This window comes from Bos mutus, chromosome 15 (genome assembly GCF_027580195.1).
Source record: "Bos mutus isolate GX-2022 chromosome 15, NWIPB_WYAK_1.1, whole genome shotgun sequence".
Taxonomy (NCBI): Eukaryota; Metazoa; Chordata; class Mammalia; order Artiodactyla; family Bovidae; genus Bos; species Bos mutus.
This window is the reverse complement of record NC_091631.1, coordinates 20,115,005-20,139,921: the sequence shown is the minus strand read 5'-3', so window position 1 is coordinate 20,139,921 and position 24,917 is coordinate 20,115,005. Positions and strand designations below refer to the sequence as shown.

At 36.4% G+C, this 24,917-nt stretch overlaps 1 protein-coding gene across 5 annotated transcripts in view; it reads right to left on the bottom strand.

Moving 5' to 3' along the window:
• The window catches only part of DCDC1 (doublecortin domain containing 1), a 473,661-nt gene that overhangs the window by 418,486 nt on the left and 30,258 nt on the right, over window positions 1–24,917 (bottom strand). For all 5 annotated transcript variants that reach the window (XM_070383604.1, XM_070383606.1, XM_070383608.1 and 2 more), the window contains 3 exons: window positions 14,717–14,986; window positions 13,364–13,517; window positions 12,735–12,897 (listed from right to left, as the gene is read on the bottom strand). In XM_070383604.1, the coding sequence (XP_070239705.1) occupies window positions 12,735–12,897; window positions 13,364–13,517; window positions 14,717–14,986 (587 nt within the window). The remainder of the gene's footprint in view (window positions 1–12,734; window positions 12,898–13,363; window positions 13,518–14,716; window positions 14,987–24,917) is intronic.

The window sequence follows — 24,917 nt, the reverse complement described above, 5'->3', positions numbered from 1 at the left end:
CAGAGGACCCTGTCGGGTTATGGTCCATGGGGTCACAAAAGAGTTGGACATGACTAAGCAACTAAACAACAACCTCTCGTATCCAGTATGTTGTAAACAGTACACTTGCTGGAGGTTTAACAAAATAATAAAAGTTGATCATACATTTTCAATGTAAGCATTTGTTCCCTGCTGCAGAGACAGCACCTGAAATAGTGTTTACTCCTATAGTAAATGCTCTCTAAATATTTGCAGACTATTTGTCAAACATGTCAGATCAGAGTATAACTATTATTTCATTAGGTGGATATTAGGTAATATTTTCAGGTTTATATTACCTTGACTTATATTTTCTCTGAATATTGGAAAAAGATTACATTTTTATACTCATAATTAATTAGTTTTTTCATTACCATATCCCTCCTTGAACTTACTCAGAAACCAGAATATGTATCATGGAGAACAGCTCAGAGAAAGAAGCAGCAGAACAGTCAGAAGCTTAGTGAATTACTTAGCTTGGTTCAGAACTGTAAAACCCATGAAACTTTAAAAATTATTGATTCTACCTACCCATTTCATTTACTCAATCACTCATTCAACATACATTCATTGAGTCTCCAACACATGTTCCGTGCTAGAGAGGCTGCACGGGGGGTACCTCACAGTTCTTTGGGAAAACAACACACACTACAGCACGTGCCTAGTCAGAGATGCCCCAGGGTGTCAAGGGAGCCTGGAGCAGCAGCACCTGCCACAGCCTGTGGTCAGCAAGAAAGGCTTTCCAGGGGAAGGATGTGAGGTCAGACTTGAAGCACACTTGGAGTGGGCAAGAGAGGGAGAGCATACTCCAAGAAGAGAAAACACTGCAGGTGAAAATCCAGAGTCAGGCAACAATATGATGGACCGTTGGGAGGACATGGAAAACTGAGAGGCCAGAGCTGGAGCAAGGAAGGCAGGCCTAAGCTAATGCAGATCAGAGCTGCTGCACAAGGCAGGGAAACCACACTCCCCGGAGCAAGCCATTCTAATCTTCTGGATAGAAGGAACTACTGGAAAAATCTCCTTTACATGAAGGCAACACCCATTTCCCTACAAAACAAAGCTGTTGGGGTAAGGTCTGAATCATCACTTCTCAAAGTGTGGGGCATGGGCCTCCTGTCTGAGAGCCAACTGGAGGATTAGGGAACCCTCGCATTTAGCAACACAAGGGGTATCTTCTTAACATCACCACTCCAGGGACCTATGCCTTCATATGAAGAAAGGTGGTGAGGGCTGACAGCCATTTCAGTTCAGTTCAGTTCAGTTTAGTCATTCAGTTGTGTCCGACTCTTTGTGACCCCATGGACTGCGGCACACCTGGCCTCCCTGTCCATCACCAACTCCCAGAGCCTACCCAAATGCATGTCCATTGAGTTGGTGATGTCATCCAACCATCTCATCCTCTGTCCTCCCCTTCTCCTACTGCCTTCAATCTTTCCCAGCATCAGGGTGTTTTCCAGTGAGTCAGTTCTTCGAATCAGGTGACCAAAATATTGGGAGTTTCAGCTTCAACATAAGTCCTTCCAATGAATATTCAGGACTGATTTCATTTAGGGTGGACTGGTTGGATCTCCTTGCAGTCCAAGGGACTCTCAAGAGTCTTCTCCAACACCACAGTTCAAAAGCATCAATTCTTCGGTGCTCGGCTTTCTCTATAGTCCAACTCTCACATCCGTACCTGACTACTGGAAAAACCATAGCCTTGACTAGACGGACCTTTGTTGGCAAAGTAATGTCTTTACCTGACTACTGGAAAAACCATAGCCTTGACTAGACGGACCTTTGTTGGCAAAGTAATGTCTTTGCTTTTTAATATGCTGTCTAGGTTGGTCATAACTTTTCTTCCAAGGAGTAAGCATCTTTTAATTTCATGGCTGCAATCACCATCTGCAGTGATTTTGGAGCCCCCCCAAAATAAAGTGTCACTGTTTCCACTGTTTCCCCATCTATTTGCCATGAACTGATGGGACCAGATGCCATGATCTTAGTTTTCTGAATGTTGAGTTTTAAGCCAACTTTTTCACTCTCCTCTTTCACTTTCATCAAGAGGCCCTTTAGTTCTTCTTCACTTTCTGCCATAAGGGTGGTGTCATATGCATATCTGAGGTTATTGATATTTCTCCCGGCAATCTTGATTCTAGCTTGTGCTTCATCCAGTACAGCATTTCTCATGATGTACCCTGCATATAAGTTAAATAAGTAGGGTGGCAATATAAAGCCTTGACATACTCCTTTCCTGATTTGGAACCTGTCTGTTGTTCCATGTCCAGTTCTAACTGTCGCTTCTTGACCTGCATACATATTTCTCAGGAGGCAGGTCAGGTGGTCTGGTATTCCTATCTCTTTCAGAATTTTCCACAGTTTATTGTGATCCACACAGTTTTTCTGGAACTCTCTTGCTTTTTTGATGATCCAGCGGATGTTGGCTATTTGATCTCTGGTTCCTCTGCCTTTTCTAAATCCAGCTTGAACGTCTGGAAGCTCATCGTTTATGTACTGTTGAATTCTGGCTTGGCGAATTTTGAGCATTACTTTGCTAGCGTGTGGGATGAGTGCAATTGTGTGGTAGTTTGAACATTCTTTGGCATTGCCTTTCTTTGGGATTGGAATGAAAACTGACCTTTTCCAGTCCTGCAGCCACTGCTGAGTTTTCCAAATTTGCTGGCGTATTGAGTGCAGCACTTTCACAGCATCATCTTTTAGCATTTGATATAGCTCAACTGAGATTCCATCACCTCCACTAGCTTTGTTTGTAGAGATGCTTCCTAAGGCCCACTTGACTTCACATTCCAGGATGTCTGGTTTTAGGTGAGTGATCACACCATCATGGTTATCTTGATCATGATCTTTTTTGTATAGTTCTTCTGTGTATTCTTGCCACCTCTTCTTAATATCTTCTGCTTCTGTTAGGTCCATACCATTTCTGTCCTTTATTGTGCCCATCTTTGCATGAAATTTCCCTTGGTATCTCTAATTTTCTTGAAGAGATCTCTAGTCTTTCCCATTCCATTGTTTTCCTCTGTTTCTTTGCATTGATCACTGAGGAAGGCTTTCTTATCTCCCCTTGCTATTCTTTGGAACTCTGCATTCAAATGGGTATATCTTTCCTTTTCTCCTTTGCCTTTCGCTTCTCTTCTTTTCTCAGCTATTTGTAAGGCCTGCTCACACAACTATTTTGCCTTTTGGTCTTGATCACTGCTTCCTGTACAATGTCATGAACCTCCATCCACAGTACTTCAGGCACTCTATCAGATCTAATACCTTGTATCTATTTGTCACTTCCACTGTATAAAGGGATTTGATTTAGGTCATACCTGAATGGTCTGGTAGTTTTCCCTATTTTCTTCAATTTAAGATAGCCAGGGTAAACATTATTACTTCCAAAGGCAAGAAGGAAAACAGAATCTGATCCCATGCCAGTATGGAGTACCCAAGGATGCTCAATACAGACCTGAACAGGTTTTGGCCCTGGTGAGGAAGAGGATTAACTGAGGCTAGCAGTGGGTGGAATGAGGAAGAATCAAGTGGTGAGGGGGCTCTCAGGCATGGGGGGCAGGAAGCTAGCCTGAGTATTAAAACAAGAAAGGTGCTGCCATCTAAACCCACCTTGAACGTCTCAGGAAACATACTAGCTATGCAGAGCCAACAACTGCTTCCTACGCTTCTGTCTTTTGTCTCATCTCACAACCTCGACATCCCTCCCAGGGCTGAGGCTATCTGGTACCTGTTAGAACTGGAAATCAGCCTCCCCACCCCCACCCAGCTCTGGGTCCTTCAACTCTGCTCAACAGGAAGCAGTGGCCCTAAACCTTCCCAAAGGTCACATCATCTCCTCTTTCTTGCTTTCTTACTTTCAATAATAGTTAATAACCACCTATTGTATGCAAGGTTACTATGAGAAATATAAAGGGAAATGTTAAATGAAGAAGAGAGCCTCTCCTCTGCCTTCTCCAACCATCAAAAGAGAAAAAAAAAGACTGAGGGGAGGGAATGGGTAAGAAGGGGCATTCCTTACAGGGTGTGGGAAGACTGAAAATCTCAGATCTATAAGTTCCTGGAAGAATCATTTATCCCAGCATTCCACTTTGGACCATTGTCTGGTCTCAGAAAACCATTAGCATCACCATTAGCCTTTCTGCCATGGAATTATTTTTGGGCTGGCTTACTCTAGCTCCTTGCCAAACAGGAACATTCACAAATCTACACAAGAATTTGGGATAGGGGATTTTTAATATACTCCTTCTAAATGTCCACTCACTGATGGCCCAAAAGGATGCTCTACTGCTACTGCTGCTGCTAAGTCACTTCAGTCGTGTCCAACTCGATGCAACCCCAGAGACGGCAGCCCCGTCTCTGGGATTCTCCAGGCAAGAACACTGGAGTGGGTTGCCATTTCCTTCTCCAATGCATGAAAGTGAAAGTGAAAGTGAAGACGCTCAGTCGTGTCCAACTCCTAGAGACCCCATGGACTGCAGCCTACCAGGCTCCTCCATCCATGGGATTTGTCAGGCAAGAGTACTGGAGTGGGGTGCCATTGCCTTCTCCTCTTTACCTCCCCTCCCACCATGGAATATGCATGGTTCACCATAGTACCTATTTGGTTTCATTCAACCACTAAGCAACGTTTGTTGAGCATCTATTAAGTGCCAGGCCCTGTGCCCGCCTCAAAAAGATGGTGAACAAGGCAGCCATGTTTTATGTCCTAAGGAAGCCTGGTTTAGAGAGGACAACTGTCATTACAAGTCTGATGACTACAAAAGAGCACACTGAGGATAATGACTAGTGACAACCTCCCCAGAAAATAGGACCAAATACAATGCCTGTCCATCCAGGAGTCTCAAAAGCAGGAGACTTGGAAGTTCCCTTTGAAGGGTTCTTCAATCTTCCCCTTATTGACAGTACTCTCAGCAAATTCCTTGTCCCCACACATGCAACTGTCAAAGAAGGGGTCCTATTCTCACTATCATCTCATCTCCTCCTAATTTTGGTAGCTACACCTAATTTTGGTAGCTACACCTAAATTTGGTAGCTACACCTTTGGGTTCCAAAGCCTCATGACCCTCTGGGTAAGGACTGGAGTGGGGCCTGCACTCCACTGAAGTTCTAGTGGAGGTTGGGCAAAACCTTGGGAAAAACTTCCCCAAAGGGCTATATATCCCAGCCAAGTCCCTTGACTGTTTATGTTCATATACTTACTCTCTGGCAGCACTCAGAACATTATGCCCCAATAATTTATTTTGAAGAACTCACATTCTATTTTATTTTCACGTTTTGTTTATAACCAAATCATGATAAAGATAAAGCATGTTCTAGCATTAGAAGGTCTATTTACAACATCACCACATTTTCTCAGCCTACTTCAAAAAAGCCAATGCCTGTCATGAAATTAAATAAATCTGGGTGTTCCCCAAGTTGTAATTTTCCATTTTGCATGTGCCAGGCAAAGAGAATACTGCCTTCTTCGGTCACCAGAATAAAAGCAGCAAACTTGCAATGTCAAATCCAAAAGCTTATTAAAAATCTTTTAGAAAAAATTAATTCTCTTGTAGCTGGGCAATAAACTTGAAAATACATTAATGCTCTGGCTGTCTTGAAAGTATAGATAATGACCTTAAATATGAAGAAGCACATCATTTCATGGGTGCAAGATGATGAGTTTATAAAATATAAATGCTCTGACAGTAAAAAAACACACTGCTATATTCAATTATATCATCTGCTCAAAATACAATTGCTTCTATGTTTGGTAAATAGATTAAATCCAGGTCACATTCCTGTGTTCAACTGGGTTTCTAGTCACTCCCTTTTCTCTAAATACTTGAGTTCTTTGTTTCTGCATGTTCTTAAGTGTCATCATTTATTGCTATAGGCGTGATGGCTATACTTAACTAATAATGACAGTGGTTGTCATTAGATTTTAACTCAGTAACACGAGTCTGACATATCATTTGAAGTATGTCTTCAATTTAAATTTGATTAAAATTACAAACATCCCATCTATTGTGCCAATCAAAATGTTGTCACCCTTTCCCTGAACTTTTCTATGAACTTTCTTGAAATAAGTTGTGGCAGCTTAAAGTTAAGGCTAGCCTTGGGTCATAAACATATTTTAAAACACGACTTTCAGAATAGAGCAGAGCAAGGCCACTTGGGGCTCCTTTCATAAAAGGACTTGATTTTGACTTACACCTCAGAAAAATTCTCAAGGCAAATAGTAGAATATAGTGAGAGTTCAAAGACTCTAACTCAGATTTCTATATCATGCTGTAACACAAGTGCTTGCTTGTGATTGTAACTTGGTTGTAAATATTTTAAGATCCTGGACCTAGCAAGCACCTGTAGTAGTAAAATCAGGTACTTGTGCCAGTCTATATGATAAGCTAGTGGAAATGAGTTGAACAAGAGATGGAGCAAAAGAGGGAAAACAGACAAAGAACAGATGGAAAACAATGTTTTAGACACCTATTATGTACAGCAGACTTTTACACACATTATTGTATTTACTCCTTATAATTACCCTGTGAGATGTTTATTATTGACTCAGTTTATATACAATAGATGAGGAAACTGGGGGTTAGAGAGGTTAAGCCACTTGCCCAGGTTCACAGAGTAGTTTGCTTCCCTGGTAGTGATGGTAAAACAGAGCCAAATGATTGTGCTGTTGCTATTTCCCTACACCCAGGCAACTATTCTGGGGAGGTAAGAGTGGACACGAGGTTCTAATAACTAGCCTTGGGATCTTAACAGCACTTGGAGTCCTAGTTATACTTATGAAATGCTATTCTCAGTGTTCTATTTAGATGAGGGATTTATAGACATTTAATTTCCAAATAACTTTGCTTTCTAGAAAAATAAGACAATATCCAATACTCCTTTAAGATATTTTTACCTCGATATACAAGTAAGGACACTGAAGTGCAGATCAGTCTGCCCAAGATCATATAAGAGGGACTAGAATCTTGCAAGATCATCTGATTTCAAGTCTAGTGCTCTTCCCACTAAATGATAATGCATTTCTTATGTCTCTCCTAACAGATGTCTCAAAGCTTCAAAAACAAATGCTTTGGAAGGCAAAATCCTGAAAGAGTACCTATAGGATATACAAATGAATTCTCAGGTAAAGTAGCAAGCAGGGTAGATAGACAACCGCCTAGATGATTTGATTTCAAGGTTACTGGAAATGCTTGGCTCAGTTTTTAAACTCCCTCCTTTTGTTTCCATGACATTATTTGTTTTTATGATACCACCCTTCTTATTTTCTTTATAACACTTCACACCGTCACTGAATAACTTACTTAGTTCTGTATATGTTTATGTCTGTTGCTTCTTCTACCTTATTAGAACCTAAGCTCCATGAGACCTGTCTTGTTCACACCATATCCTGACATATTGTAGGGACTCAATAAATACTTCTTGAGGAAATGATTGAATGAATGAATGGTCTCTCTTTAACTACTCCTCTGCCTCCTTAAACAGAACCATAATTTTTTTAATTACTTCTCACACACTGTCTGAACTCCCATCAGGCAGGTATTCTCTCTGTCCACTTTTACCGATGCAGCAAACAGCTCCAGGTGATAGACAGTATTTATAACTCTTCTGAGTTAATATCCTCATGAGAATGAAAGTGTATCAAATTTATTTGCAGACAAAAAAGGCTGTACTCAAAACCCTTAATGTCAGATGTGATTCCATAGTAGAAACTTTAGAATTAAAAAAATGTTAATACATTGTATATATCAAATTCAAACATTAATTATTCTTCATCAAAACAGTTGATTATTTATACCAAATAAGGTTGTGCTATCAAATGAGTTATGAAAAAATTGTTTGGTCATCTGCAATTCTGTATTTTAGAATGGCATATAAGAGACTGGATTTGTAGCATTAACTCAGGGGTTGTACAGAGAAAGCATAATATACTTAAAGCACATGGTGAGTGTATGGCTTGCAGGAAGTATTCAAATTATCAGGACAGTTACAGGTCCTCAGGCATCTTCATTAAACAAGTATAACTTCTGTGTGAATATATGCAATATATACAATTCAACAACTCATGATATGTCAATAATTCAGGTGTTTCTCAATGATTTGAGATTTTGACAGTATGAGATGCTACCGTACGCTTGCTCTAAATTTTTCTATTGGCTAAGAATTTTTTTTGCAGGGTGGGGAGGTGCATCTCTTGCAATGATCTTCAGACCCACATCTAATTACCTAGTAAGGGCACTGTACACATTTAATTATAGGTTTAAAATATTTGGAATAGGGAAAAAACATAACATACCTGCCTATAGTTTTATCCTCCCTTGCAGAAACAGATAAAAGAATAATGCGCTATCTCAGAAGAAAGTTCTTTTTCTCTACATACTATCATGTTCCTGCTTTTGGTATATGCAGCCAAGTGAGAGAGAAGATGGACTAACAATCTTGCTTAATGTACATACTATTCAAAGTGATAATAGAGAATTTGGGAACACCCACCCTAAGTCCTGCTGCAGCTGCCCAAGTTAAGTAGTGGTCACCCTGTGGGTGAGCATCACAGAGCCCAATATTAGCTTTAGGAGAACTAATGCAGCCACTGGTGTAGACGGTAGCACTGTCTTGAGATCCAGCAGCAAGAAAAGCAAGGTATGATGTGGGTAGTAAGTCACTTCTTGAAACTTGTGCTTTTAACACAACCATTTAAAAAGCAACAAACTCAGGAGACATATAATGGAACAGAATATAATGCATGAATCCAGGTTCATTAAACTAATGCATTTTTTGAGAAACAAAATATGACAGAACATTTCATTATTGATGCACATATGAGAAAAAGTGTTATGCTGCTATTTAGAATGTGTCTTGTATGTCGTGGAATTGAAATATTTCCAAATCATCAATAATTAAAATGATGAGAATCCATCATTTCACTGACATTTATTTCTACATGAAAAGATGGCCTATTTTAAATGTGCTCACACATATTCTTGTCAATCACAAGCTGTCACAGCAAATTATCTCATTTTGTAGATCACATGGCAGTTAGCAGAAATCTCTAGGTTTAAATTTAGATCTTAGGTGTAGTATCAAGAATACTCTTCATGGATTTTTTTCTGTGACTATATCTTCACAATACAGCATATAAAAGATGTAAAATTCTATTCATAATACTCAGTTTCATTTCTGGTTAACAAAACTCAGGACTGAAATGAATCACTGTAAATGAAAACTCTGAAAGCCAAAGAATAAAATAGTATATATAGAAAAGAATGGAAATACAGAAGTAAAAAAAAATTTTAACAACCTCAAAACTCTATACAGTGAAACTTGGACCTAATGACTTAGGTCCAAACTGTTTTTCCCCTCGTCTTCTTTAAGACCTTTAAGCAACTGTGGGGCATGAATCATTTTATATGCTAGGTTTGCATTGCCTACAGCTCCTAGCAGTTCTAAAGGAGCTGAACTCTTTAAATTCCATGAATCTGATGCAAGAATTTTCATTGTGCTATCATGAAGCAGAACATTCAGGAAACTGTGAATAAAACCTAAAATGTATGTTCATGAAACTGAAAACTTTAAAAATGTCCTTTGAAACAATTCATTAACTGTATCTTCATACTTTTAGAGGAATCATTAATAAATTTCAGAATCTTCAAATAGCAGATTACAAGACCTAATAAGACAGTTGATCTTCATCAATAATCTTCATAAAAATTCTTTCTGCTTTTCCCCCCACACAATCAATCTTTCTGTTTATGCATTCAACTTCAAATGTAAGAATTATTCTAATATTGCATTTCAACAGGGAATGTTTCATGTCAGTCTTGACCCTGGCTTGACCTCTGTATGAAAGCTTTGTGTTTGGAGGTATGTGATGAATAGCTCTCTGGCTTTCTATTAAATCCAGTGCCACTGGTTGTCAACAGTGATGCTCAAAAGGGGTGGTAAAGTATTTAAAAAATCAGAGATGTTCTGCAGGTCTCTTTCTACCTTAGTAAATCTGGAAATAGTTCTAAGGCAATTTTCACTATCTATACTACTTTCCCAAAGAATAAGAATACAATGAAGTATGGAAATACAATTGCCAAAATATACATAGGTTTATTTGGCTTTCCTGTGCCAGAAATAGAGTAAATTTTCATTTGAAGGATCAATGGATTTGGTTTAATTTTTTTTTCTTTAAAATTAGAGATGAAGGAATAATGACAACAAAGAAATCAGATTATAAGTCCCCTTTTTTATTATCTGATCTGGCCTAGGACTGGCACATAGTAGACTTTGAATCAATGTTTGCTGAATGAATGAAAAACAGTATATTAAAATAATGACCATTTACTGACTCTAATGCTTGTTTGTTCATTGTACATAAAACATTCATGCTCATCTGCAAAGATGCAACAGTAACACCAAATTCTGCCAGGTGTTTCCCCTTATTTACCTTTAGAAAGTAGAATTTTCCAACTTCTGAGAATGCCTCCTTACTCTAAATTTATCTACCACTTTCAAAGCTATTCATACATGTTTTATTTTTATGGTAAACTCATGACAAGTTGGCATATTATTGATAATCTATAACATTCATGCAAGAGAGCTCATTTTAACCTGATTTGAAAAAGTACACGTGAATATGTAGGTGAGAATATGTAGGTGATATATATATATATATATGTGTGTGTGTGTGTGTGTGTGTGAAATTTCCCCCACCCCTCTCAAGTTATATACACATATATGATAAATTACATATATATATAATAAATTATTTGTGTTTATGTTCTTGTTCTGAAAGAAACCAATATCAGGCTTTAGGCTTATAGGCTTATCTGTGAGCTTAACTTACATGGATGGCTTTTTTCCCATTATACTTAAGTCTTTTTAGTGGACATGTGATATGCTAGTCTGTGTCCAAGCTCACCTACAATTTCTTTTCTCAAAAGACAAGGCACATCTGCCACCTGCTCTACTCCGTGTCCCAGCAACAACTGTCGAGCAGCATAAAGATTGATTATCAGTCAAAAACCATTGCACAACACCAGATTTTGGTAGGTTAAGCTTGCTGATCCAGCAAGAGATGGTGTGAAATTTTCAGGAGTGTGTGCCAACATTTTGGTGCTAAAAGAACAGCAGTGCATGTCACAGTGAAACACAGCCAAAGATGTGCAGACAAAGCAGAGAAGTTTTTTTGTTCTAGACTTGGCTTGAAAAGGATAAAAGAGAAAACAAAAAGGAGGAGGAAATCAGTTTGTACATTTAAAAATCATCCACCAGGCTTTGTCATGTGTATAACATGTCATTTTAGGCATTCATGTCCAGATCTTTTAAGAAGCTTAGCTATAAATAATTTTTATATATCTCTTCTAAAATACCAGAATCATAAGAAAGGCAAGTATTTCTTATTAATAAAAATAACCAAGAATCTTAAGGAAGTATTCATTACATATATATCCGAATATAAAAATCACAGAAACATTTACCCACAAAGATTCATGCTTCTATACAAAGATGATTCATGAATACAAAATAAAGGCAGCCATATTTTAAAGTAAAAACAAAATTTGAAAAATATCTGGGTCTACACTACTGCATAGCTTATTTTTACTGAGTATTGTAGCAACAAGTTTCTTTATAAGGACCAAATTACCTTGAACTTTTTATTGAATTCAAGAAATTATTTCTTGATGATCAAGTATTCTTAAAGAGATAGAAATTCTAGTATCATTTTATATAATAACATTAATAGAGGAAGAATTTTCATCACTTCCTCTGTAATGAACTCCAGAATTACTTTTCTTCTATTTATGCAATGACTGCCTAGACTTGCCTTTGGTTCACTGGCTTTATAGCAATTGCAGAAAAAAAATACTTCTAATAAGGTAGAAAAAGCAGAGGGGAATACAGCAGTTAGATACACTGAATTTGTATGGCAAAGTTCTTATGTCATTTAAATGTGATTAGCATACATAGCACTTGATAACAGGCCCTGGGTATGACATACTTGGATAGTGGCATTTTTATTTCTCTCTTAAAACATATTCTTTCTCACTAAAGAAAGAATTTTTTTTTTTAGAAAATCTCCACATTTCTAAAATGTTAGAAACAATGGACTTTCTTTTTCTACAAAGAGACCTTTGCTACAAAAGTATGTCTATACATATCACATTATAAATATATAATTTATATTATTATAAAACATGTATATGTTACATACATACATAAAGTATATAAAACACGCTATGGCATTATAAGAATTTTGTTAGGAAAATCATACATATATAAGAATTATGTTCATTACTGGTCACATTTTCCAAATTATGTTTATACCATCTGAAAAAAGATCAAGAGTATAAATGAATAAATGATACTTGAAACTTTGAGCTATTTTCTGAGAGAATAAGTCTAACGAATTATGTCTGTTGAGTGTCACAGAAACTAAACAGTAAATTCAATAATCTCTGATTTAATTTATTATATTTTCACCATTTAACCTCCTGCAGGCTCCCTAATGTCTATTCAGATCTATATTAAATTAAGCACCAATGCTAATGAAGGGCAATAAACGTGGCTGTCAGTGGATTTTTCTTTCATTAAGCACATTATCCTCTTACTGAGCTGTAAATGCGTAAACATTAGTTTTGTTAAACCATGCAAAAAAGACAGGATGAAAATCATTTTTTAATTGCGCCCCTTAAGCAATTTACTGTGTGTAGAAATACAAGTTTTTTTTTCATTTTTACCTTTAATTTTTTTGAATGGATCTAAAAAGGACTCTCCTGTTGAAACATAAACGTCTGCTTCACAGGGTATGTCTTCAGGTTCGAGGGCTTCAGTGCCGTCTGCCAAGAACACTCGTCGTGCAGCCGTGTTCAGATTCAGCTTTTCTGTGCACTCCTCCAGCAACTAATAGAAAACAAGAGGTAAGGGAAAGCCACTGAGGACAAGGAAAGTAACACATTTCCACTAAGCAAAAAGGTGCAGTGATCAAAACAGAAACTCACTGAGCCACTTGCCAAGTAACTCAGAAACTCCACCAATATGGTTATTTTGTAGCAGTTGAAAATATACAAATAGGTTAATCGCAACACTGAGAATAGTTGATTCTCAAATTCTAGTCCTTGAATGTTCCATCATTCTAATAAGGTTATAAGATATAGTCATTGTACTTGTTTAATTAGATATACTACTTATATATTGATAAAAAATGAATGGAATGCCTGTGAAATCTATGTATATACATATAAGCTACCTAGAGATTCAGATAGCTACAAAGAAAATTTTAAACAATAAATGCCATCTTTCTCACTTTCTATATATAAAAAGAATAAGGGAAGAGATAAAGCACTGAAAACTTTTAGATATTAGTTACCAAGGTAATGGTTGGTACAGTAACTTTGGCAAAGACAGTTCTAGATCCATTTTTATAAGCTGTTACTCTAATCAGTCTGGGTTGAAGTTTGTGTCTTTGAGACAGTCTGTGCCAGTTCTGGTCCCACTTAAATTTTGAAGAGAACTCTGCAACTCTAAAGAAAAAAAACACACAATTGGTGCATGTTAATTAGTAAAAAATTTTTATGTAAATATTATCCTGGATATTTTCAACACATATAAGCACTAATGACTGTTCTTAAGTATTCCTCAAAAAAAAAATTTTTTAATAGAATAAGATTGTCTATATATACTTAAATATTTTTAAAAATTTAATACATGATAAATTTGCCAAAACTGTTCATGTAAAACATGTATCTCAGAATAAATCATTTTATTTATAAAACATCACAACATTCACTTTAAAAAATTATATATCCCATATTCTAATAGAAAGCAGAAAATAGCAATATGGTCTTAACATCATGAAATAGAAAACAGCTAAGAATTTCCCTTAACTTTTCATGTTTATTAAAGTTATTTGATTTCTTTTAAAAGATTTGAAATTCAAATACATCATACCAAAGTTTTTATTCTGAAGTTACTTTCATTGCTTTCATTTCAAATTGCTTGGGGGCAGTAAGAGAAGGTTTCTAAGTTTGCTTTCAGTCAAAACTAGTTTCAATCCTTATTTTTTTCTCAGCAAAAGTACATGGTAAATGACTAACATGTTCTACTTTTACCTGAGTTCTCTAACTTTTCCTGTTAATTCTTAATGCCACATTTGCATAGTAAACATTTTAAAGTAAAAACGTGAGGCAAATTAAAAGCACAGTATATCCACCTATTTGAATATATGAAAATAATGTGAATATGAATATCTTAGTTTGATTTTTATTTTTATCAACATTTTCTTCTATCCATAAACTTGTAGGTTAACAGATTATAAGAATCTTGATGTGAAAATGTATACACAAAATGCTGTTATAACAAGTTCATTTCAATTTGATTTTATTTCAAATACTGTTTAAATATCAAAAGTATGCATTTCTATTTTTAAGCAAATATCTGGTAAGCCAAGATATTCATGGTCTTAGCCTGATTCAGCTTCAACTATTCCTTTCAGAGTTAATATTATCCAGGCTCACGTATATCTCATTTTTTTCCACAAATATAATTAGCAACATTCTACTCAGGTGCTTTCAAAGAAAAAAGGAAACAAAAGCAGAAACAAAACCCCTAGAGATGTGTTACATTTTAATGTTTGAAATAGTCAACTGAATCATTATAAATTCTGCTCAAAGGAAAAGGTTTCAACAGTCAGGTAAAAAGAACAGAGAACCACTTTGATTACCTCAGTTGACCCACTGGAGCACTGACAGGTCTGTTTCTCTTGGATACTGATATAAAACAAGAATTGTTTTTACTGTTTGATTTGTAGCTATCTGGGTTTGATATTTCATCATGGCTATGATCTGATGCTGTTTGATGTGTGGAGCAATCTTGAAGTCCTGACCCTTCTGATACTGCCGCTGAATGCAAAAGTCTGTTGGGGCCAAACTGAGGCTGCAAATACTCTTCAGTAGTTTTAATAACTGCTTTTGCCTGGGATGACATAAACTCCCTGAAAGAAACAATGCGAGAAAGAATACAGTGAACTGATGTGTAACCACTTGTTAACAACTAACACATAATAACTAGTTGTGTGCTATGTGCCAGACAAAACACTACACGCTTAGCCAGTATTTTGCTTAACCTTTACTATATCCCTGGGAACTGAGTGACATTTTTATCCCACTTTACAGATTAAAAAAGTTGTGTCTCAGAGAGGCTAATTAACTTGGCCATGCTCACATAATCTGTAGTTGTAGCTCACATAATCTAGGAAAGAACTTGAACTTGAGATGTCCTAAAATAAAATACACATTCATAAACATTAAACTTATTTAAACTAAAGAAGAAAAAGTATGTAATGCTTGAATCAGTGTTGAGTAACATTTTAAAACTCTTACATTCATTCATTAAACACTAGTACTCTGCTAAATATTAAGAAATTATAAAAATTAAAGAGATGTGGCTCCTACTCTCAAGAGAACTTGCAAACTATCCCCTAATAAAGAGAGAATATACGTTAAATAAACTGCTTAGAACTCTAGATGTATATTAACTTTAAATGCAGAAAGAATTCCTTGAAGGCAAACTTTTGTGGGTTGGTGGCTCGTACTCTCAAAAGAACTTGCAAACTATCCCCTAATAAAGAGAGAATATATGTTAAATAAACTGCTTAGAACTCTGGGTGTATATTAACTTTAAGTGCAGAAAGAATTCCTTGAAGGCAAACTTTAGTGGGTTGGAGTAAAGTTGCAGTAAAGCACCATCTGGGAAGCCCCTCTTATTGCCTAACCTATCTCTATCCTCCTCCTCCTCATTCCTCATGACTTCTGCTAATATCCTCTACATGTCTCATTCCTATACCACACAACTTTCTGCAGACTCTGTATGATACATTCAATTCCCTCAAAAGTTTAATTTCATCACTACCCCTGTTGGGTAGAACTCTCAAGCTGGGCAACTTCATAAGCTACTGGAAAACCTGTGGATGAGAAAGGACTCATCAGTGGCCCTGGAACAAGGACAGCAGGATAATAAGGTACACAGGAGATTAGAGTAAGATGGGTATCAGGTGCCTCCCAAAAGTGGAAAACATAACTAGCAGGGACTTACATGGCCTGTACTGAGTGAGAGGAGCAAGGACACTATCAAGTTGATTGATTGAAAAAGTACTCACTAAAATGTATCACACAATTTAAATTACTAGAGTAATGAGAGGCTAGAGTCCATGGGACCGCAAAGAGTTGGATACGACTGAGTGACCGAGCACATATTATCCTCCAGACAATGCAAGAACCTTAGAACGTATCACATCCATTTACTGCTGCTTCTTCAAGCTGGTCATCAATAATTTTTAATTCCATTTTTCATGGATAGGTGCATCTATCTTTCACGGCTCCTGGTTTATGTAGGGAACTTAACTTCAAAATTCTGCCTGCATGAGTTTGAGGCTTTGCATCCTGTGCTATGATTCTTATGAATTATTACATAATTTTTTATTATAATTTCTATGAAGATCTACATCTTGTTATTTCTCTTAAGATACAAGTTTTGATAAGATCTATACTTGTTAGCTATCTTTTATAAAATTTGATAAATTGTATCACAGTTTTCTTGGACTTTTTTTCCCAACTAGAAAATTCCCACTAGGAATTCCATGTGGATTTTTAAACTAGTTGTTTTATGAAATGAAAAAATAACCTTTAACCAAAAAAAAAAAAAAAAATAACATTTATCAAAAAAAAAAAAAACACAAAACCTCATTTTTGTCTTAATTTACTGTAGAGGCTTCCTACCACATTCTAGAACATAGGCTCATTTTATAACCAGATCTTCTTTTTGAACTTTCTATGTCAGGATTATTATCTTGTCCTAAGTCTATGATATGTCTCTACTGTGAATCTTTCATTATATCTGTAGGTAATTCATATATACACATATTTCAAGAAGCTTTTTCTTCAATAAGACTTCTATGCCACCTCCCTGAATAAAAATGTACTTTCTTCCTATACATGTGCCCTGGTAGGTTTGATAGCTGGGATCACTAAATCTCATTTATCCTTTCCTATCATCTAAAATGCTAGACTTCAATTTCTGTCAAGTATTCCAATTCATCACTGTATTATTTACTCTTTCATCAGTGGTAAAAATAATTTTTACCTCTGATACAGAGCATTTTTTCCAGTCTGAATTCTAAAATCTACTATATTAGATTGACACAAGAATATCAATCATACTACTTAAGAATATACCTTCTTAAGAACTACCTCTGTATCTATCTTTATACCTATCTGTCTATATTAGTTTTCTACTCCTATGCAACAAATGGCTTAAAACAACACCTATATATCATAGCACAGCTTCGTTCCATGCGTCAGAAGTCTGGGCAAAGCTTAGCAGGAACCTGTGCTCAGGATCTCATAGGCTGAAATGAAGGTGTCAGCTGGGGCTGCAGTCTTATCTGATGCTCAGGATCTTCTTCCAAACTCATTCAGGTTTTGCCAGAATTCAGTTCCTTACAGTTAAAAAAACTCATAGTTACTGTCATCTTCTTTGAAGCCAGAGGAATTCATCTTTCTTTTCTGTCTCTGATCTCTAAACTCTCATTTAAGAGTAGATCTGATTAAGTTAGGCCCACCCAGGATAATCTCCCATTTGATTAACTCAAAGACAACTGATTATATACCCTAACTACATCTGAAAAAATCTTTGCCATATAATGTAACATATTCATAGGAGTGACATTCTGTCATAGTCGCAATCCTACCCACACCCAAGAGGAGAGAATTACACCAGGCATATTTACCAGTGGGTGGGAATCTTGGGGACCCATATTAAATTTCTGTGTAACACACTAGCTATACAATTATGCAGTTTTGATTACTCAATTTTTATACCAAATTTAGATCCAGATATTTTCTTTTCCAGAAGATTAAAATGCAACTATTTAAGATTAAATTTTGTCATCATTAAAAACTGAGATTATTTAAAAGAAAGTACCACTGATTCTGATGGCAAATCCAAAGAGGAATTTAAGAAAGTGCTTTGAGAAGTGGCATTATCATTAGAATAAATTACTACTTCCTAAAGTAGTAAATGGGGGGAGGTATTCATTTGGATGAGAATATCCTGGTATTTTATTTTATGTACGTGTGCGCTCAGTCACGACTGACTCTGCGATCCATGGACTGTAGCCTGACAGGCTCCTCTGTCCATGGGATTTTCCAGGCAAAAATACTGGAGTGGGTTGGCATACCCTCCTCCAGGGGATCTTCCTGACCCAGGATGGAACCCTCCTCTCTTGCGTCTCCTGCATTAGCAGGCAGATTCTTTACCACTGAGCCACCAGGGAATCCCAATATCCTGGTATGTTTCCATTAACAACATCAACTACACCATTTCTGAGTTAGTTTAACGTCAGTTATTGGAAAAAGATTATTTCTTTTAGCAATTTGAATAATTGTTTAGAAATTTAGTCGTAAAAAACAAATGTGGTTTTATAGGTCTGCATGTGTGCTTAGTCACTCGGTCATGTTCCTCTCTTTGTGATCCATGGACTGTAGCCTGCCACACTCCTCAGTCCACGATATTTTCCAGGCAAGAATACTGGAGTGGGTTGTCATTTCATACTCCAGACGATCCTGCTGACCCAGGGATTGAACCCAAGTGTCCCACAGCTCCTTCATTGGCAGGCAGATTCTTAACCAATGAGCTACCTGGGAAGCCTTTGTAAGTCTATATGTATGCAAACTATGTAAATATTTAAGAATGCTATGTTTGCTTATAGTAAGATTAGTAAAAACATGTCAAAATTTAACAGTATGGATAAAAACTATTGGTTAAAAACTTTAGGTTATTGAATCTTTTAAACAATTTCTACATATGATATAATAGATATGATAAATCACAGAACTACAAAGCTGGTAGGCACATTAATAGATTAACTAAGCTTTCATTCTTTTCTGAAACAGTATAATACTATACATAAAGGTTTTCTATTACAGTCAAAAAGATCATTAGGGATGGATCTTAAACACTGTGGAATTGACAACCCTCTTAATGTCTCAGTGAAATTTGCTCAGTTGTGTCCAACTCTTTGTGACCCCATGGACTATACAGTCCACAGAATACTCGAGTGGGTAGCCTTTCCCTTCTCCAGGGGATCTTCCTAACCAGGGATTGAACGCAGGTCTCCCACATTGCAGGCTGATTCTTTACCAACTAAACCACAAATATTTAATTATGCTTTACTCTCTGTGGTTTCCATTAAATCTAATTTACAACTTTTGTTTCACAAAGCAACAACTAAGTAAAGATGTGAGGTCTAAAAGTACAACAAAATATGCCCAGGGAGGAGTCTAGAAAAAGCAGATAAATAGACCAGATAATACTTAATGGCAGGATTCTAGTTTTGGCAAGAGCAATCTTCCTTCTCATTTCCTCTATTTTAATAGCATCAGTAACTCTTAGCGGTTTTTTTAATAGTAACTTGAAGAAAACTTCTACTAACGTCATGCTTGCTGCTGTTGTTGTTTAGTTGCTAAGTCGTGTCTGACTCTTTTGCGACCTGCCTAGCTCCTCTGTCCATGGGATTTCCCAGATAAGAATACTAGAGTAGGTTTCCATTTCTTCTCCAGGGGATCTTCCTAACCCAGGGATCTAACCCATGTCTCCTGCTTGGCAGGCGGATTCCTTACCATCTGAGCCATCGGGGAAGCCCACTGCTCCCCTGTAATATCCTTACAATATCCCTCAGCTATGACTGCAGCACACTGTCTTCCATAGTTCTTACATGTATGCCTTTTTGCCAGTGCTATTCACTCAGCTGATCTATATTCGGTATTGTATATCCTTCAATTAGTATTTTTAAAAATACTTATTTATTTATCTGGCTGCACTGGGTCTTGGTTGCAGCACATGGGATCTTTGATGTTCACTGCAACATGCGGTATCTTTAGTGGTAGCATGTGAACTCTTAGTTGCAGTACATGCGATCTAGTTCTCTGACCCGGAATCAAACTCAGGCCCCCTGAATTGGGAACATGGAGTCTTAGCCACTGGACCACCAGGGAAGTCTCTCAATCAGTAAGTATTTAATAAATATTAATTGAACTCAGTGTTTACATTTTCTAAAACCCCTTCCATAATAACAATAATTGTCTAGTGGAAAAGAGAAATGTCATACACATAGTCATGCATATAAATTTACAATAACTGTGATTAGTACTGTGAAGGAAAAGTCTTGGTTATTAACATGAAGAAGTTTAGGGGTTAGGATATAGAGAAAAATCTCAACAAATCTGTACAAGCTGATAGGACATATGTGAGGGATTAACCCCAATAGATCCTAGTCATTCCTTATTTCAAATCATTCTGCCAGGTCCTGTACAAGAATTGATATACTTTTTGCATACTGATATCTTTACTTTGTGATTTATTACGTGATTTCAGATGATTTCATATCCCATTCTGCAAGGGTAAGAACCTTGTTTTATCTCTTTACTGCCACTGGAACTCAACTAATGATTGATATGCAAGAATTATTCTTTGATAATTATGACATCATGAAAAAATGTATCACCAAAATTCCATTGATAAGAAACATATACAATTTAAAAAGTAAAATATAATTAAGCCAAAAGTCAAAACTATGTCATGTAACACTGATTATCCAAGGGTCCTTTCTCCATTTTTCCTTTGATGAAAAGCCTCAGTTATGTTTGAATAGTCACCCTCTTTGTATGTCCATGGAAGGCATCCCCTGATAGCTGCAGTGAGTAAATATTCAATGGTCTGACACCAGTGATGCTAATTCCATTTCCCTTGCATGATGGGTTACTTAAGCAGCCTGTGATCCAATTTTGGCCAATGAGAAATGAGAAGAAGCGTTCTGGAGAAAGGTTTTTGCACTAATAAAAAAGAGATATAAATAATCAAATACCTATCCTCTTTAGTCAGAAATTGTCTAGTGAGCATCTAGTGAGCATATGATGAGCCTTCCCAGTAAGAGGATTCAAACCCAAGGATCTAGCCAATATTATGAGGATGGTGCAGGGAAAGATATAAAGGGTCAAGTTCTTTGATACTCCTGCTGCAGCACTGAACAAACCCTAGAACTGGCCCTCTTTCTGAAGTTCCTGTTACATGACATAGTGACTGTCCAGTTTTAAAGTCACTTTCTGCTGAATTTCCCATTACTCTGCTAATAGTAGCCTAACGTATACAATGAACTTTCTAATCACATTTGCTTCACTGTTAGCTTTATTCAAAATCTTTACTGATTTTGAATGTTTTATGATAGGCTAAAATATAAACTAATATGGTATTTTCTTTAAAATGTGACTTTTATTTTATCAAGAACACTTCACCAGAAATTTCAGCATAAGCATAAAATGACATGGAGGTTTTCCCCTGATTTTGAAACACAAAGCATCCTTGGTGAGTTTAGATTTCTATGGCAGAAATCTGCATGTGGCTAATAATTCTATTCATAAGCAGGAAGTGTGGCTACTTTGACAGATCATGGCTCAATAACAACCATGCAGGTCTAAGTTATCACACAGTTTGGATGTGAATTCAACAGCAGGATAATGACAGTTGCCAAGGATTTGTGCTTGCTGTCGCTTCATACCAGTGTTGCCTGTCAAAATGTCTCTTTTTCTCATACAGAAGCCATAGAATTTTTATGGATAGCAATTACTTGCAATGTACAATGAAGTACATCAAATCTAACAACCACTCTTTAGCCCCTCATTATTTGGTAGTCTCTTTGTTAAATGTAGTCAACCATTTTCATCTAAATTATTTATTTATACTGTATATTTGACAAGCATATATTTCTCGCTTTATATTCTTATGGCATTTAAACCTTCCTGAAGAGTTACGGGGTTTTTTCCCTTAATATTGTCATTTGTAAAACTTATCTTTATCCTATTATCATTTTAACCGTAATTAAACTCTCTAATTAGAATAAATACAAATAAGAAAATGTAAACATAAAGGAAAATGACCTTAAGTATATTAACAAGAAATCACCAACTTAAATACTGGATGCAACAGATAAAATAACCCCACATATGTTTGGTGCATGGAAACTTGTACAAAATGTGGAGTACACAAAGCACAAAGATTTCATTACTTGTCATTCTACCTTTCCCCCAGTTGAAGAAACAAATAACCTCTAAAGACATAAACACCTTTCTACAATTACTAGGTAAAATGTAATTTAAACATCATGGAAAGTGAATAATAGAAGTGGCAATAATAAATGTGAATAATTTCCACCAAATTTTATTTTGAATACCAGAAGAAAATATAATTCTAGTTTGACCTAGAAATATTGGTAAAGATACCTTGATTGCAGTGCAATTTTCAATTATTTTATAGCACAGTAAGCCCAATTTTTACTTGTAGCTCAATTACTGAATAATAACTAATGTATTATGTTCAAATTACACGTATATCCTAAAGGAGATATTAAACGTTTGTTAAATTGAACTTTCTTGCTTTTGTAGAAGGAAATGTAAAAAAGAAAAACAATTTATACAATTTGTAAAGGACTCATCTGAGTACAGGATCAGGGCATAAATTATCCCACTCAAAGGAAACAATGAATATTAGTTCTGCTTGTGCAAAAGTACAAAGGAATAAAAATAAAGTACATCTTAAATCTAAAATTGGGGGAGATTATAGAAATATAAGGATTTTCCAGAGGAAATGCAACTTTTTAAAAAGAAATGATATAGTCTTTTAACATTTTTTAAAGTATAGCTCAGTCAGTAAAGAATCTGCCTGCAATGCAGGAGACCTGGGTTTGATTCCTAGGTTGGGAAGATCCCCTGGAGAAGGAAATGGCAACCCACTCCAGTTTCTTGCCAGGAGAATCCCATGGACAGAGGAGCCTGGTAGGCTGCAGTCTATGGGGTCTCAAGAGTCGGACACGACTTAGAGACTAAACCACCGACACCACCAATATATTAATGTCTGGATCTGCAGAGTTTTTTTTTAAGACTTTAAGGAAAAATCTGACAAAAGTTTTGAATTAGGAAAAGTGTAATTTGTTGGGCAATGGAGGTTGAAAACAGTGGAGGTGTTGCCTTGCTGGTGCCTTGCTGTCCCTAGAAAAGGTGACATAACCAAATACTTATATTTCAAAAACAGCCTAAGACTCATTCCAATTCAAAATAGCCAAGATAACTAAAATGACACAAAAAAGTGAGTGACTAGATTAAGCACTGTTGGTCTCCTTGAAAGCAAGATTTGTCTGTGAATCAGCAACCAGATAATCTATAATAAGAAGTTGTTGGCAATTCACTTTTAAAACTGATTTAAGTCCTAATATAATATACTAACAATAATTTGTCCTCTGGGGAGCTAAAAGAGTTGATATTACATTTAGTTGCAAGCAGGATTAAAAAAAAACAACACTACAACATTCTATTATAAAAATCATGAAATTACATTCTTAGATGACCATCACCTAAAAATTATTAAAATATATGTGGGATAGAAAGAGATATTAACTATCTAGACCATTCTGTTAGTTTTGTGATATACAATTTTGGGACTTCCCTGGCAGTCAGTTTTTAAGACTTCACTTTCCAATGCAGGAGATGCAGGTTAAATCCTTGGTTGGGGAGTTAAGATCCCACAAGCCTCACAGCCAAAACAGCAAGACATAAAACAGAAGCAATACCATAAACTAATTCAATGAAGACTTTAAAAATGATCTACATAAAAAAAAATCTTTTAAAAATGCAATTTTAATTTGGAAATTGTCCCCTTTTAGCATTCAGAGACACCTTCCACAAATAGAGCAGAACTGCCCCTAGATACCTATTACCAATAAATAATTGATTCTGCTTCATGCTTCAAAGGTTGATACCCTGTACCAGGTCACCTGGGAATGCATCAGACTACAGCTGGGTAGGAAAGGTTCCCTATCATTTGCTTTCCTTGAAGTAACCACAAGAATGAAGCTAGACTTCTCCAGTCATCTGACCTTTTGGTGGCAAGTCATAAAATGGGAGGATCAGTCCTTCTTGGGCACGATATATTGAACTCACACTATTGATGATTAGTTTTCTTTTCGGGGGGAAGGGAAGGCTCCTGGCACAGCAGTTTTTCCTTTGTTACAAACAAATATAACAGAATGACAGAGGCAAACCATTGTAAGAACACAAGAAAGAGAGAAAAGAAGGATAAGGTAAATGCAATAAAAAGTAAATTAATACCACAGATAATAACATGAGAATAATGTGATTCATCACTGCATGGTTACAAAGACTGGATTTAATGTGGGCAGGTTTTGTAAAAACGTACAATGTTTTTAGTGAAGAAAAGCACAGTCTCTGTTATATAAGTAAAGGAACAACAAATTGACTATACTTTAATAATTATTTCTCATAAAGGATCAAAAAGATGGTGGAATAAAGGTGGCAAGGGAAAAAAGGATGAGACAAGAGAAGTTTTAACCTCAATCGGGGGGAAACGTCTTTACTCGGAGAAAATTGCCTCTCTTTGATAATCATATTACTGCCAATGGATCTTAGATTACCATTAGCCTTTATGAACTTGACCCTTCAGGTTGAAACTCATCATTTTCTTTTTCATAAAAGTAAAGGGCCTCTGGGCATTGTCTTTGACTTTCTGTTCAATTGTCAAGAAGAGGGTTACTTCTAGGTATATCATATTCAAAGTTGACGGTAACAGACAATGGTGATAGAAAAGAAGTTACTGCTATTGCTGCTGCTAAGTTGCTTCAGTCGTGTCCAACTCTGTGCGACCCCATAGACGGCAGCCCACCAGGCTCCCTCGTCCCTGGGATTCTCCAGGCAAGAACACTGGAGTGGGTTGCCATTTCCTTCTCCAATGCACGAAAGTGAAAAGTGAAAATGAAGTCGCTCAGTCGTGTCCAACTCTTAGCGACCCTATGGACTGCAGCC